Source organism: Mus musculus, chromosome 19 (assembly GCF_000001635.26).
Source record: "Mus musculus strain C57BL/6J chromosome 19, GRCm38.p6 C57BL/6J".
Lineage (NCBI taxonomy): Eukaryota > Metazoa > Chordata > Mammalia > Rodentia > Muridae > Mus > Mus musculus.
Genome location: NC_000085.6, coordinates 34965164 through 34981005, shown reverse-complemented (window position 1 = coordinate 34981005; position 15842 = coordinate 34965164). Strand labels below are relative to the sequence as shown.

Below are 15842 nucleotides of genomic sequence, written 5' to 3'. Positions count from 1 at the left end.
GCACTCTCAATCTGTGCGTTGCAACCCTTTGGGGGTTGCGGCGTATCAGACACCCTTCAGATCAGATATTTACATTACTATTTATAAAACAGTAGCAAAATTACAATTATGAAGCAGCAACAAAAATGTTATGGTTGGGGTCTCCACAACATGAACCGGTCTAAAGGGTCGCAGCATCAGAAGGCTGAGAACCTCTGCTCTAGACAATCACTATTTTCCTTCTGACATTAGTTTTACTCCTCCCTGACTTTGCCTTCCCTGATAATGACCTTGATTATCTTCTCAATCTTCCCATTGCCTATGCATCCAATGATAAACATTACCTAATGATGCATTTCTCTGAATGTATTCAATTAAAGGACACATCATGACTTACAAGTCATTTGTCTAATTAATGCATTCTAATTAAGTCCTTCCAGTCAGTAGCTTGGATGCAACGCTTATTTTTTTTCTCATGCTGTTAAGTGTATCTAAATTCTCTCATTTATCTTATCTTTTTCAATTTTCAAATTCACAAGAGGACTGTCTTATTTAACTTTAGCTCCAAGCATGGGGTAACATTCTGGCCACTCTGCTCCTTTCTATAAATGACAAGGGTGCACTCTTTGTTTGGGATACACAAATAGGCCTTACCAAGAAAGCAGATTTGCAAGTCCTAAGCCTGTGAATAATGAGGAAGAACCTCTTTCTAGAACTCACAATGAACACACTTTAATGCTCATAGCACTTAGGTTTTGAATATAACTGCTTTGATGGAAATAGCCCCTAAAGATATTATTTCCCAAATAAAGCACTGAAAATATTTTTTTCACTCACTGGCATGGTTCTAACAATCAATTAAGCAAGGCTAAAAAGCAAAGAAACTTTAAGGTTTTAGATGTTTAAATGTGTTTACATGTAAAAAGCCTCAACAATTTTGAGGTTTCTGTGTACTTATGAGCTATTAGATGAGTATACTTAGCTGCGTGTTTGGGTGGCTATTAGCTCAATAAACATTAGTTACATCACAACAGAGGGAAACCTCACAGGCTTTGTTTTGTTTTGTTTTTTGAGACATTGTTTCTTTTGTATAGCCCTGGCTGTCCTGGAACTCACTTTGTAGACCAGGCTGACCTCGAACTCAGAAATCCACCTGCCTCTGTCTCCCTAGTGCTGGGATTAAAGGCGTGCGTCACCATGCCCGGCACCTCACAAGCTTTGATCTTCTCATTTGTAAAGGATGAAAATGATATTTCTAAGGTCCAAGCTTAAAATTTCGTGTTTTAGAAAAGCAGCTTGAACTCATAGATGTTCTCTCCCTCCCTCCCTCCCTCCCTCCCTCCCTCCCTCCCTCCCTCCCTCCCTCCCCTTCCCTCCACCTCTCAAGTTTCTACTTCTAATATTTTCTATTCCAAGAAGAAAAAGATCCAATTCTTACATTTTAAGAAACAGAGATCTTCTAATTAAAGCCCAAGGATCTTTCTAAACAACATGCACATATGCTTCAGCAAATAGCGAATTGTGCATACCTACTCCCCAGGTCCTACTGTGCATACCTACTCCCCAGGTCCTACTGTGCATACCTACTCCCCAAGTCCTACTGTGCATACCTACTCCCCAGGTCCTACTGTGCATACCTACTCCCCAGGTCCTACTGTGCATACCTACTCCCCAGGTCCTACTGTGCATACCTACTCCCCAGGTCCTACTGTGCATACCTACTCCCCAGGTCCTACTGTGCATACCTACTCCCCAAGTCCTACTGTGCATACCTACTCCCCAAATCCTACTGTGCATACCTACTCCCCAGGTCCTACTGTGCATACCTACTCCCCAGGTCCTACTGTGCATACCTACTCCCCAGGTCCTACTGTGCATACCTACTCCCCAAGTCCTACTGTGCATACCTACTCCCCAAATCCTACTGTGCATTTCTACTCCCCAGGTCCTACTATGCATACCTACTCCCCAGGTCCTACTGTGCATACCTACTCCCCAAGTCCTACTGTGCATACCTACTCCCCAGGTCCTACTGTGCATACCTACTCCCCAAGTCCTACTGTGCATACCTACTCCCCAAGTCCTACTGTGCATACCTACTCCCCAGGTCCTACTGTGCATACCTACTCCCCAGGTCCTACTGTGCATACCTACTCCCCAAGTCCTACTGTGCATACCTTCTCCCCAAGTCCTACTGTGCATACCTACTCCCCAAGTCCTAGCTACAGGTAAAGCAGACATGTAAAGTTAGTAATACCTCATAACACAGTAAACATGAAAAATGCCAGGGCTGGAGGGATAGCTCAGAGGTTAAGAGCACTTGCCTGGGTTCAACTCTCAGCACCCACATGATGGCTCACATCTTTAACTCCAGTTCCAGAAACTCTGACACATTCTTCTGGCCTCTGAAGGAACCAGGTAAACATGTAGTGCAGACAGGTGTATAAGCAAAACACCCACAGACATAAAATATTTTTTTTCAATAATTTATTTATCCACTTTACATCCTAATATCAGTACCACCTCTGTTCCAATTCTTGTCTCACAGTTCCTCCTCCCATCCCCCCTCCACTTCTCCTCTAAGAGGGAACCCCCTGGGTATCACCCCCTACACACACACACACACACACACACACACACACACACACACACACACACACACCATAGCACATTAAGTCACTGCAGGACTAGGTACATCCTCTCAGTTCACTGAGGCCAAAGTGGCTCAGTTAGAGGAATGGGATCCACAGGCAGGCAACAGATTCAGGGATAATCCCCACTCCCGTTGTTGGGGGACCCACTTGAAGACCAAGTTGCACATGGATGAGGGGCCAAGGACAAACCTATGCTTGCTCTTTGGTTGGTGGCTCAGTCTCTGGGAGCCCCCAAGGATCCAAGTTAGTTGGCTCTGTTGGTCTTCCTGTAGAGTCCCTATCCTCTTCGGGGCCCTCAGTCCTTCCCCAGTCTCTTCCACAAGACTCTGAGCTCTATTTAATGTTTGGCTGTGGGTCTCTGAATCTGTTTCTGCTGGCTATTGAGTGGAGCCTCTCAGAGGACAGTTATGCTAGGCTCCTGTCTGCAAGCATAACAGTATCATTAATAGGGCCTGAGATTGGTTCTTGCCCATGGGATGGGTCTCAGTTTGGGCCAGTCGTTGGTCATTCCCTCCCGCTCTGTTCTATCTCTGTCCCTGCACATTCTGTAGGCAGGACACATTTTGGGCAATAGGTTTTGTGGATGAGTTGCTGTCCTTATCCCTGCACTGGGAGTCCTGCCTAGCGATAGGAAGAGACTATTCAGGAACCATATCCCCACCGCTAGGAGTTTCAGCTAGTAACCACCATAGACACCCTGGGGTCTGCAGAACAAAGTAGGTGTTGACATGTACAAAAACAAAAACAAAACAAGAAAGAAAAATGCAATTCAGTTTTTTCATGGAGCCTGCCCTGGAGTGTGGATAAACTACCCAGTGACACTGCTTTGGAGATAATTTTCCTCTCCCAGCAGGTACCACTTTCAATTAGCTTATAGGTAGCTTCATGTCCCTTTCTCAGAGGGAGGTTGTGTGCTTTGAACCTATGAAGGTCGTGTGCATACTGTCAGTCTATCCGTCCTGTTGTGACTGTTGAGACTGTTTCTTTGGAGTCATCTACCTCCTCTCACCTGTGATCCTGAGCCTTGAGGGGAGGGCTTTCATAAAGACATCCCATGAAGATGGAATCTGGGTGCTCCAAAGTTTCTCACTGCACACTGTCCAGCTGTGGGTCACTGCTGATTCCTGTCTTCTGCAGGAAGAGACTTCTCTGCCTAATTATGATTTTCTTCATGTGAACTACATGTAACTTTTAAGTTTAGTTCACTTCAGATGAAACTTTTTTTTTAATCGCATTCATCTTGAATCTAAGAATATCCTTTCCCAGGATATTTTTTTTTTGACCTGTGTATGTCTTCAGTATTCTAAATTTCTTTATGTCAGTCTACAAGTTTATAACGAATGGCACTCTGCTCCCATCCTCAGCTCCACCTCTCTGCATTCTGCATTGTGGATCAGGATGTAAGTTCTCAGGTACTGCTACAGTGTGATGCATGCCTGCTTGCTGCTGTACTCCCAACCATGATGGTCATGGACTAGCCCTCTGAAACTAAAAGCCAAGCCCCAAGTAAATGTTTCCATTTATACATTTCCTTTGTCATACCTCTTCCAACAACAGAAAACTAAGACATCTAAAAATGACTTACTTACTCTCTTCCCATTTCCAATCTGCCATCATCTGAGACTCGTCTCTGCTCTGATTCCATCTCTGGACCCATTGGCCCTCCACTGTTTCTGTGTTGGGTACCCTCTAATGTTAACAGACAGCAACAGTCTTTGCAAACAGTACTGCTCAGCTTGAATTTTAAGAGCAAAGTCGCTTTTGTTTGCTTCAGAATGTTTGTTATTTTCTTGAATCAAAAAGTATATAATCTTCCGGGGAGTACTGGCGCATACCTTTAATCCTAGGACTTGGGAGGCAGGTGGATCTCTGAGTTTGAGGCCAGCCTGGCCTATAGATTTGAGTTTCAGGTCAGCCGAGGCTACACAGAAGCCTGTCACAGAAATCTACAAAAAGAAAAGAAAAGAAAAAGAAACCCCAAAAGTATAATCTAGTTTGCTCCTAGCACCAGCTGGTTGCTAGGCTTCTTCGTAGGCTCCTCTGGGTCCCACTTCGGCTGTCATGTCTAGAATCTACAGCCACAGGTATAACAGAGAGGCCAGTTGTGACTGTCACCTTCAGTGGAGGAAGTTACGAGGCGGCAAGCCTGTTGTCTGCCCTACCTCACAACCAACAGATGAAGCCCTGCTCCTATGAGATCAAGCAGAACTATTCTACCACTCAGAGTGACCTATCTCTGTACAAGGATTTCAACAAGGCCCAGCCAGGCCTCCCAGCCCTGAAGAGTCCCAGGACATGGAATTGCTCTTTCCCCAATGCCTCACTGATAACTGGATGTGATAAGGGTACCTACAACTGAGAGTAAGGAGAGAACTTCTCACCCACAGATTAGCAAGACATAAATGTCCAATTATAGAGTCCACTCAGACCAATGTGGATGTGTATATTCCAGTGCCGTCAATGTGACTACCTGAGTTCAAGCCCCAGGACCCAAGTGACAGAAGGAAAGAATCAACTTCTATCCAGATTCCTACCAGTTACCCTCTGACCTCTACATGTGTGCTGTGGCAAGCACACAGCAACCAAGCTCACATACAATAAAGAAAAAGTTTAAGAGCCTTATAAAGTACACCGGTATATTACTGATATATTTATTGAATTAAAATTATATACAAGATACCAATCTATACAGAGGTATTTAATATATCATAATATATATATATATACAAGTAAATTTTAGAACTTACAATTTACAATGACAATGAATATAAACTTTACACTGAAACAGTCTCCCAATGCAATTTATTTGGCTGTGCGTGTTCGAAGCCGTCGTTTGAGAATCTGATGATCAGTTTCTTTTACTTTCTGTTCCATTAAAATCTGAAATTAACAATTTCAGTGTTTTCAAATATAGGTAAAAATAATTTGCTTATGAGTGATATAGTATGTGCTTATTCACTGATTATAATATATTAGATTTCATTTTTTCTAAACAAATACATGTAAAAGAAAAACAGATTTTGTAAGATTCATTCAACATTCCCTAATTCAAGAATTAAAAAACCTATAGTCCGTATTGAATCCAAAGCAGATCTAAGCTTGAAATATTTACTAAAATATTTGGACACCTCAAACCAGTTTTAAGTGATCAGCTGTCACAGCAATAGTTCCTATATAGTAGGAATATAATAATAGCAATAAGAGGGGAAACTACACTACTCGGATGGGAATGTGACTAGTTGAACAGTAAATGAAATAGCAAGTGGTAACTGACACTAAATTCTTTCTAGTTCCTTCTGGTGCCAGCTGGTAAAATTTCAAATGTCACTTCATGATGCATGTTTGTATGTGTGTGTGTGTATGCATGTTTGTATGTGTGTGTGTGTGCATGCATGTTTATATGTGTATATACTATACATTATTATGATATTTATATTTAAGTACTAATATACCTGAGACTGAAATTATAACACCCATCTTAAGAAAGCTAAAGAAAAGAGTTTAGGACCACAGGAGCTGGAGAGATGGTTCAGCGGTTAGAAGCACGGGTGGCTCTTTCACAAGAGCATCCACATGGCAGCTCACGAATGTCTGTGATGCCAGTTTTACAAGTTCCAACACTCTTATGACCTCTACAGGCGCCAGGCATGCATACGGTATGTATATATACAGTATCCCATATTAAAAATATAATGTTTTAAAAAGAAATTTTAAAAAATCATAAAACTCAAATTGTTACAAATACTTTGGAATTAAAAAGAAAATGTATAGTTTTATACTGTTGAAAAATAAAATAGCTTACCACTTGGCCAGATATGTTGATGGGAGATGAAATTTCATTTCTGTATAATTTCCGTTTGGCTTTTTTTGGCTGGGACACATTTTCTTTACTTACTTCTACCGTTGATAACTTTGGAGAACTCATTGTTTCAATTATCTTTTTTGCTATAAATAAAAATGTTAGTTCTTGTGTTAATTTTCTAACTGCAAAGGTTTGAAATTCTTAATGACAAATAGATAGAAATCAAGAAGAACAGTGCACTATACAAATGGTGACAAGAAATGACTAGATAATTGAAAAACACATCCAATAACATTCAACAGAGAGAGGGCAGAAAAGCAACAAAGTATCACTGAGACTCTAGCAGCTTTAATGACTTAGAGGTCTGCCCACTGTGTAAATTAAAAGTAACATGCTAAAGTCAGGCATCACACACACACACACACACACACACACACACACACTCCCAGAAACCTGGGATGATGAGGCAGGAAGAGTTTGAGTTTCAGGCTAGCCTGTGCTATACAGGAAGACCTTATCTCAAAAACTCAAAACACTAAATAAACCAAATAAAATATGGTAGATTTGCTTTGATAGCCATATTTCAAGATGACCATAATGACAATATAACCAACAATCTTTATGTGCATGCACACCCAATTCATAGTGGATAGATTTTAAGAAAATTTACAACTAGAAATTTTTAAATTTTCTGAGGCATTAAAGGCACGGAATCAAGAAAGTTTGGCAACCTCGTTAGTCTTCACAAAGTACTTTCTGTCTTGTTTCAACTGTAACTCTAGTCTTTCCTTCCCCATCTTCCCCACTTTTGGTCTCCAATTTCTCTTATTGCTCTGACGCAGATAATCCCACAAAACCTCTCTACACACTCTTCCTACCTGGAATTTCATGCACACTTTATACTGTTTAAATATTCTATATTCTGCCAGTATTAAAATGATACCCTGTAATGAATATGCACATATGCATGTATACAGATATATATAGTACATATTTAAACAAAGTCATATATATAACATGTCACTGTTCCTCCATGGTCTCTGCATGAGTGCCACACTCCAATAATGGACTGTGATGTGAAATTCTGAGCCAATAAACTGTTTGTATGTAAGACAAAACCCAAACCACCACAAGGATACGTAATACTAACAGGCATTACTTGCAAAAGGTGGAAGGGTGCAGCCCTACATTTCATGCCCATATTCCATTCCCTTCCTAAAAAAGCTTTCCCAAAGTTCCCTCATCATTCTGATTGGTCTTGTCTCTCCTCCAATACTGCCCAACCAATTTATTTGCTCTATATTATAATATATAATAAATATATCTTGTTACGTCTGCTCTATCTAGATCAGCTACTTAAATGTTAGCCTTTCTAGTCCAATAAATAGTGAACATGTAGGAACATCATTGTTTTAATCCAATTCTTCCCATAGTATCCAGAATAAGATAATGCCTGTCTGCTTTAAGCATTAGGCTTACTACACTGTTGAGTGTATGTACAACTAGACATTAAAAAGCACTCTGCACGTATTTAAAAAGGTCATTTAACTATTCCACAAACCTTTTGATTGAAGAATTGTTGGAGAATGCTGCAAGAAGTCTCCAAATTTCTGTAGTGTTCCCTCTCTTTTTTTAGAGGCTATGTTTGCACTAACTGTAGATGCTTGGCTCCGTAAGGAGTAAGTTTTCTTAGATGATGGACCAACGGAAACCTAAAAACAAACACTTTGTCACTGATAATGAAGTGGGTTACACGTAAACAGTTATGGCCATTGTTAATTAAAGGAATTTGTAATTAAGTTCATATATTAAGATCGAAGGTCTAAACGATGGCAGAACCAGTCTGACAGCTCGTGTGAACGAAGTGAACACGTGAAGAAATGACTGCTAATGAGCAAATGCTAAAGGTTATATCCCAGTGTGAATTACATGTATAAGAACTTTCAATTGAGTTGTAACTGGACACAACTGTAATTGGACATATGAAAACTACTACTCAAAATTTGACACCTTAAATCCAAGGTCCTGCTTTATCATGTAAACAGAAATGGTCAGCTGGAGGGAGGGCAAACCTTTTGTTCCTTTTTGACAGGGGAATTTCTATGCTCTGAAACGGGAAACTTCACATTACTTCTGGGGGTTGAATTCTTCTTATTTTCACATTTCACCAAGTCCTACAAGTGATGAATGTAGTAACAGTACTGGTTACTTTTTTGATAATAATTTCTTTAGATTCAAGAAGAATGTCCGTAAATACTACATTACTAATCAGGATAGTTGTTCTTAATCAGGGTCAGCTACTGTTTAAACATCAGTAGCAATGCTGAAAGCTATTTGGTCATTTTGCTAGACAGAAAGATTATATTATTGACAACTAGTGGGTAAAAGCCCAAAATAAAAATCACAAAGCCTTACAAAACAGAGGCCTCTGGCTTAGAAGCATGAGCTGCTGAGGCTGAGAAACCATAGGCCAAAGTGTGAGCTTAGCAATGCGATGGAGAACCTCCAAGAACTGTATGGGCAGCTCTACATAATCACTTCCCATCTCCAAAAACATACATGCCTAAGAATTCTCACTGAAAAATGAAACTTCACAAAGGCAAACTAGGGAAATAAGATATGATCCCAGGGCTGGAGAGATGGTTCATCTCAGCAATTAAGAACAATGGCTTTAACTGTTCTATGGCTGAGTGTGTTGGCACTCGACTTTAATTCCTGCAGTTAGAAAGCCGAGCCAGGCAGATCTCTGTGAATTCAAGGCCAGCCTGGTCTCCATAGTTAGTTCTAACACCCAAGGCTATGTAAAGAGACCCTGTCTCAAGAAACAGCAAAAATAACATTAGCTACTTTTTCAAAGGACCAAGGTTCAATTCCCGGAACCCACATGATAGGTAAAGCTCCAGGGGACCTAACATCCTCCTCTGGCTTCCATATGGTACACAAACAAATGCAGGCAAAATACCCATCCACTTAAAGTGAAAACAAATAGGTTTTTCTTAAAAGAAGAAAAAAAAAAAAGAAAAAGAAAAAAATGTATATGGGATGAAGCATTTCAGAGCAAGAGTATATTCAGTGAATTTAACTGCCACATTTTAGCTGTAGTCAGAAGAATACAAGTGTACACGAGGTGAGGAGAATACAGGCAGAGCAGCAGAGGGGAGATCTCCACCAAATATCAGAACCCAGGTTACAAAGCAGAAGGCACAAGGTCATAAGCAGACTACATGAAGGGCTCAACAGTAATTATGGGAAGCAAATAAGGAAAGATAGCAAGGCTAGACCATCACATTTGGATTGCTCAATAAAGAGCTTCTGGGAGTAGTTAATGAAATAGAATGGAACACTGTTGAACAGATTTTCACAGTGGCCCCAGAGCTGATTTATTACAACAGTGAGATGTAACGAAATCAGATAACATTTTCACATTTCAGCATTATAAAACTACAACATCAGAAGATCTCATCAGAGATACTGATGAAAACATCTGAGATACAGATGAAAGAGGGGGCGGGGAGAGGAGGAATTGCATTTTAACTTTTTCTTCTTAATAGTAGAAGGAAAAGATGTACCAATGAAACGTCAATGTAGTATAGATGATAAAATTTAAATATTTTAATCGTATTTAAAATGTGCTTACCATTGGGGGAAAAATGTTAAAAATCTAAATACTCTATGTAGCACAGGGAAGCCATGCTCAACACGGTCCACTAAGGAATGGATTACCTGACAGACAGACAGGAGTATGGTAACTACTATTTTTGTTCTTTCACCAGCTTGAAAATATACTCTTTAAAGAAGTAAAAGAAAATTGGGGAAAGGTTTCTTTCCAGACATGTTAAGTTTAAAAAAGGTAACTTTAAAAGTAAATATAATCATTCATTATATACCTCCCACAGAAAGAGAGAAAAAGAAGAACTTTTTTACAACACTAATACATTGCTTCTGAGAACTAAGGATCAGAAGGTTTCTGTGACTCTCCACATTAATGCGGCTAAGATGCAATCAATACAAAGTCCAGCAGCCCTACCATCAGGAAGCTGTACTAACAAGTTGTAAAAGCTTTTCCCCACCACTACATGAAGGTCTGAATCCTAATACTGGCTGATGGAAAAGAATTTATTTTCCAAGCTTCCCATGACCATAAAGACTTAAGATTTTAATTTTAGTTAAATGACAAAAACACTGATCAAGCAAGCTTGTCCTTTCAGTCTAATTTCTGTATCAGATATTTTCTGGCCCAGTGGAGGTGATGTAACTAGTTTGGAACACACTAGTGTACTGAAATAGGAGTCGGGTAAGATCCAGCATCATGTGACCTACTACAGATGAACTATGTAAGGAATAAACAAATAAGCACAGCTTTCTGAGGACCATGAAGCTCCCGTATCTAGAGTGAGTTCTTAGGAACAGAACTGGGCAACAGACATAACTAACTACCCAGATGGCTACTGACCTCCTCCACTTCACCACTCTTCCTCTTCCGTGCCTTGGGGATCTTAATTGTGACTGGTGTGGGACAACCAGGGTGCTTCACTGCCATTTTGTTTGGCTGCAAAGGTGTAAACTGAATCTCCAATTCAGGTTTTGGAAATCGAGTACTTTGTACATTTTCTGTTGACACTTCACAAGAGTCAAGAACTACAGATCCGTCCTACAATATAAAAATGGGAGAAGGCATCATTTACTTTTGTAACATGGATCTATAAATCACACAGAATCAATTTTCTCAAATGCTGTTCAAGACAATGACTTGAGAAAGATAAAGGACTATGGGGGCACCCGAACGGACAGAAGACTGACATATCTACACTCTCCAGGTTACACATGGTATATTAAAACAGGGGGAAATAGGGTCAAGGTTCACTTCCTAATATCAAATAAATTGGAGGCAATTTAAGAGACTGGCATTACCCAAATTCTCAGGAACCTAAGAGAGATATAGGAGGAAATTCACTGGACATCACTACAAAACACCAAAGATATCAAGACAGAAACATCCAAGGAAAAATTTGGTATTTTGAACATGCACCCCAATTATAATAAATGTAATCCAGCAACAAATTCTTTGTGCCTTTTTTCATTTAGGAAATGAGTCTTTCATTCTCCTTCCTTTGAATGATTTCTGTAGCTACTGGAGATTACAGGAGACCATGGTTCTAAAGAGCACAATTACAGGAGCACCACCACTTCCATCCTGCCCCCTCAACTCTCTGGGATGCTTTCAGGACACTTCACCTATTGAAGTCCCAAACCCAAATCCAGCCACTAGCTTGTGCACTATGCAAAATGAGTCACTCAGCATTTTAGCCTCGTTGATGGTACCAATACCACAAGGACAGTAAAAAGACACAGAAGAGAATGCCAAACTTGACTCTTCCAAAACTACAAAATAGACAATAACTGCTGGAATTATTAATAGGAAACTGGAACCAAGAGATTTTAGGACAAAGTATATAAATTTATGGGGAAAGTAACGTTCCATCATATATGAGCAGCAAGAGAAGAGCAGGAGTGTTATCATGCTATTGTGTTCTCTAATCCACAGCATCCCAAGCGGTGTGTGTGTGTGTGTGTGTGGGGGGGGGGGGGGTCCCTTCTATCCTTCCAATAGTAACACTACTCTATATTAGAGGACCTTCTCTCCAATAGTCCTGACCATGCAAATGCCAATCATGTCTCAGTTTTGTTTGTGCCCTTAAGTATTTACAAAATTCCCAATGCTGAGTAAGCTCAATATATTTTTTAAATAATTGAAATGATTTTAGATAGTATGGAATATTATTTATGAATTTCATAATCCAAATTGAGGAATTCTGCTGAAACGCAAAACCATAACCCCAATGGAGTTCATTATAAGAGCTTGGTGGTAGTTATTACAATGAATACAATTTTAATACAAAGTATAATGAAAACAAATATTGACCTTTATCTTTTATAGAATCTATTTCTGACCATCAAGTTTATTTTTATGAACATTTTAAGGAGGAAGCAAAAGCCCATAAGATGACCTGAGGCTCATCACCACAGGCTACAGAAGAACAGAACCAACCCCCAAGATGTTCTTTGGCCTCTTCATGTGCCATGTGGCATACATACTGCCTACATCCCCAAATAACACCAAGAAACTAAAATAGAAATAAGTAAGTAAATAAAAGACAAGCGTAATTCTGGGATCTACTTTCTCAAGAGCCTCTAATTTTCCTTCACATATGTCAGCATATACATAGTTAATTATGTAGCAAGGTACCTACAATACTTGATTACATTATCCTTGTAATTATACTTGCAGATGATTCATAGCAGGTTAAGAGAGCAAAGAACTGGTTGCATTACTGAATACCAACCTCTGCTGTGTTCCTAGAAATTTCCAAACTTGTTGACTGAGGTTCAGTTTCAACTCCACCAAGATCAACGGAATCATTATATTCAGGCTTGGGATTCATGGTTTGGTTTTCCTAAAACAAGGAAGCATTAAATAAGAAAATCATTTTTAATTTAAAAAACAATACTGAATAAAATTTTAAAAATGAAGCTGTGCACAGACTCCCATAAACCACTTTCCATTCCCTCAGCTTTCTCATCTTGAGCCTCAGGAAAGGCTGGCCAACTTAACACCAGCCTCTGCTCAGTCGGAGACGTATCTGAAAGATTGCACCCACGTGCCATTACTTGCGGTGTAACTGTCTAGTTAAATGTAGAGATCACTCTTAAGTGGGCATGGTGGTGAATGGTTGTGATCAGCATTCAGGATGCACAGGGGAATCATGTGCATGTGCATCATGTGCATGTTCAAGGTCACAGTAAGATTCTGCCTTTAAAAGCAAAAGGCAAAAAACAAGACAGGTGCCTCAGCAGGTAGAATCTCCTGGATTTCAGGTATCACAACCTGAATCCAATCTGTGGAACCCACAGTGGAAAGAAAGAACTGAGTCCTAAATGTTACCTTCTCACCTATGCAGTTGAGTATGGGCGTGTCTGCATGCCTTCTATTCTGTTCTATTTTCTTAACAAAGTGACAAGCTATGTTAAGCCTTAGCTGGAACTTTGAATCGCAATTTTGATAAAATGATTTTTGAAAAACTCGAGGTGGGTTAGCAGAATGGCTTAACAAGTGAAGGCACATGCCACCAAGCAAGCCATGTCAGACTGACACTGAGTTGGATTCTATAACCTACACAGTAGAGGACAAAAGTCAATTCCCTGTGTTTCTGCTCTGACTTCCAGAAACATGCTGCGGTCTATGTGTACACACACATACACACATACAAAATAAATATATGTAAAAATTAAAAATAAAGTAATGAACCTAGAGGCTGCTTAGTTAAGCAACCACAACATTAAGAATAGAAAAAGAGAAAATAGTAACTAAATCTTTTCTTACATGCCATTTTCCTTTAAGAAGGGGCTTATTCCAAAACACTACTTATGGGACTCATAAAGAAATACAACATGTTTTTAACTTAATAAACTCCAATATTTATCATAGCACAGCCATTCAAGTGTGCTCATGTCATCTCCCTAATATTGGCAAGTAACAGAGATTCTACATTGCATTCATATGGAGAGCGAGCAACTCCCAAGTGTTATAACTGTATGATGCTAAGAAGACAGTGTTCCCTATTTTATTGATGGAGATATCCTCACTATGCAGCCCTGCTAGGCCTGAAACCTGCTATGTAGACCAGGTTAGCCTTAAACTCACACAGATCTACTTCCATCTGTCTCCCAATCTTCAAATATGCCCCGATGGTTTATAAGGATGTGCTATCTATAAAAGACAAGCTCCCAGATTAGGATTTCCAACCCCAACTAAAAAAGTAATTGCTTTGCCAACTCCTGATGCCTCTTCATCACTATACTTACTTTTAAAATATTTTTTTATCTTTACATAATAAAATTAATGGTGGGCTAGAGTGGGTGCATTGGTGGTGATGCCTTTATTCCTAGTAGAGGCAGGTATATCTCAACAAGTTCCAGGACAGACAGAGCTATACTGAGACTGACCACCTCAAATTTTTAAAATTAAATTTAATTAAGAGTGGGTCTAATTCTATAAGACTCACCAAAACTTCATGCCGAACCACCTTTCTACATTTTTAAGATAGATTAAGATAATCCTAAATTATAGACTTTTAATTATTTAATCTGGGAAGTATGAAAAGTATCAAGACAAGTTGTTATATTCTAGACATTGACTAATCAGTAATAAACTCAAAAAAATAAAAAACCATGAAAATATACAAAATGCTATATATCCTTTCTGATATACTGAGTCTACACAGCTGAGAAGTAATTTTGAAAAGTAATTTTCAACAAGGAGATACAGAAAGAGCCGGCGTCCACTCACTGTCCCGGTGCTCTTTGCTGCAGCCTTTCTTAGTTCCTGGATTTCTTCATCCTTGTGCTTGCAGCTGGAGAGCAGAGCCTTCATCTGTGTCTCTACAGCTGTGACCAGCTGGTCACGCTCTTCTCTCCACTTCTGAAGCTCACTATTTTTCTCTGCCAGCTGTGCTGTCAGTGTTTCCTGGACAACAAGCACAAAGGATGCATACTGAAGTGTAATGACATAGGTATGAAACGTCAACATGGAACCCATTACCTTGTTTCCCAACCTAAAGAACTAACTGAAAAATCAAACATAAATCTTTGTAATCTAAGAATGTACTGAGATTTTATTAAATATAACACATGAATAATATATATATTACGCATTCATGTGTGAATGAAATGCTTATAAAATACAAAACACCATTTTATCTTTTAAGTATATTTGCCAGGAGCAGTGGTTCACACCTTTAATCCTAACACACAGTAGTCAGAGGCAAGTCGGTTCCAGGCTAGCCTGGTCTACACAAAGAGTTCTAGGCTTGCCAAAGCTAATTAGTGAGAACCTAACTCAAAAATAAATAAATTTCTATAAATCATATTTGTTCTTATACCACCTACAAAAAAATCAATTATTAGAAATTTCTTTCAATAAATAATAATTATAGTATTTATAATATTATTTCCAATATTTGAATAAAAAAATAAAACTATAGTAAAACAAATGACATACCTTATAGTAACTAAAAATAGGAAAATGAAGCAGAAAACTGGCTGCTTTTTCTGCATTTAAGGAGATGATCATGGAAAAAAACAATTAAATGACCATATCCTTAGATGCAGAAAAAGCATTTGGCCGGGCATGGTGGCGCACGCCTTTAATCCCAGCACTCGAGAGGCAGAGACAGGCGGATTTCTGAGTTCGAGGCCAGCCTGGTCTACAAAGTGATTTCCAGGACAGCCAGGGCTACAGAGAAACCACGTCTTGAAAAACCAAAAGAAAAAAAAAAAGCATTTGACAAAATACAACACCCCTTCATGTTAAAGGTATTGGAGATCAGGAATTCAAGGCCCATACCTAA

At 39.3% G+C, this 15842-nt stretch overlaps 1 protein-coding gene and 1 non-coding gene across 11 annotated transcripts in view; both read right to left on the bottom strand.

The window, feature by feature from the left end:
* Window positions 1-5255: 5255 nt before the first annotated feature.
* Kif20b (kinesin family member 20B) overlaps window positions 5256-15842 on the bottom strand; it is a 53416-nt gene continuing 42829 nt past the window's right edge. For 6 of the 10 annotated variants that reach the window (XM_006527081.3, XM_006527084.4, XM_006527085.3 and 3 more), the window contains exons 26-32: window positions 14783-14959; window positions 12780-12890; window positions 10889-11086; window positions 8508-8609; window positions 7997-8147; window positions 6436-6578; window positions 5256-5513 (exon numbers count right to left, since the gene is read on the bottom strand). In XM_006527081.3, coding sequence (XP_006527144.1) covers window positions 5436-5513; window positions 6436-6578; window positions 7997-8147; window positions 8508-8609; window positions 10889-11086; window positions 12780-12890; window positions 14783-14959 — 960 coding nt within the window. In that variant the 3' untranslated portion in view covers window positions 5256-5435. Of the gene's footprint in view, window positions 5514-6435; window positions 6579-7996; window positions 8148-8507; window positions 8610-10888; window positions 11087-12779; window positions 12891-14782; window positions 14960-15842 lie in introns of those variants that run through there. The other 4 variants (XM_030250939.1, XM_006527086.3, XM_006527082.4 and 1 more) reach the window with 3 other exon arrangements.
* Window positions 15537-15610, bottom strand: Mir1950 (microRNA 1950). The gene has a single exon (NR_035473.1). It is a non-coding gene; the product is annotated as a microRNA 1950 (primary transcript).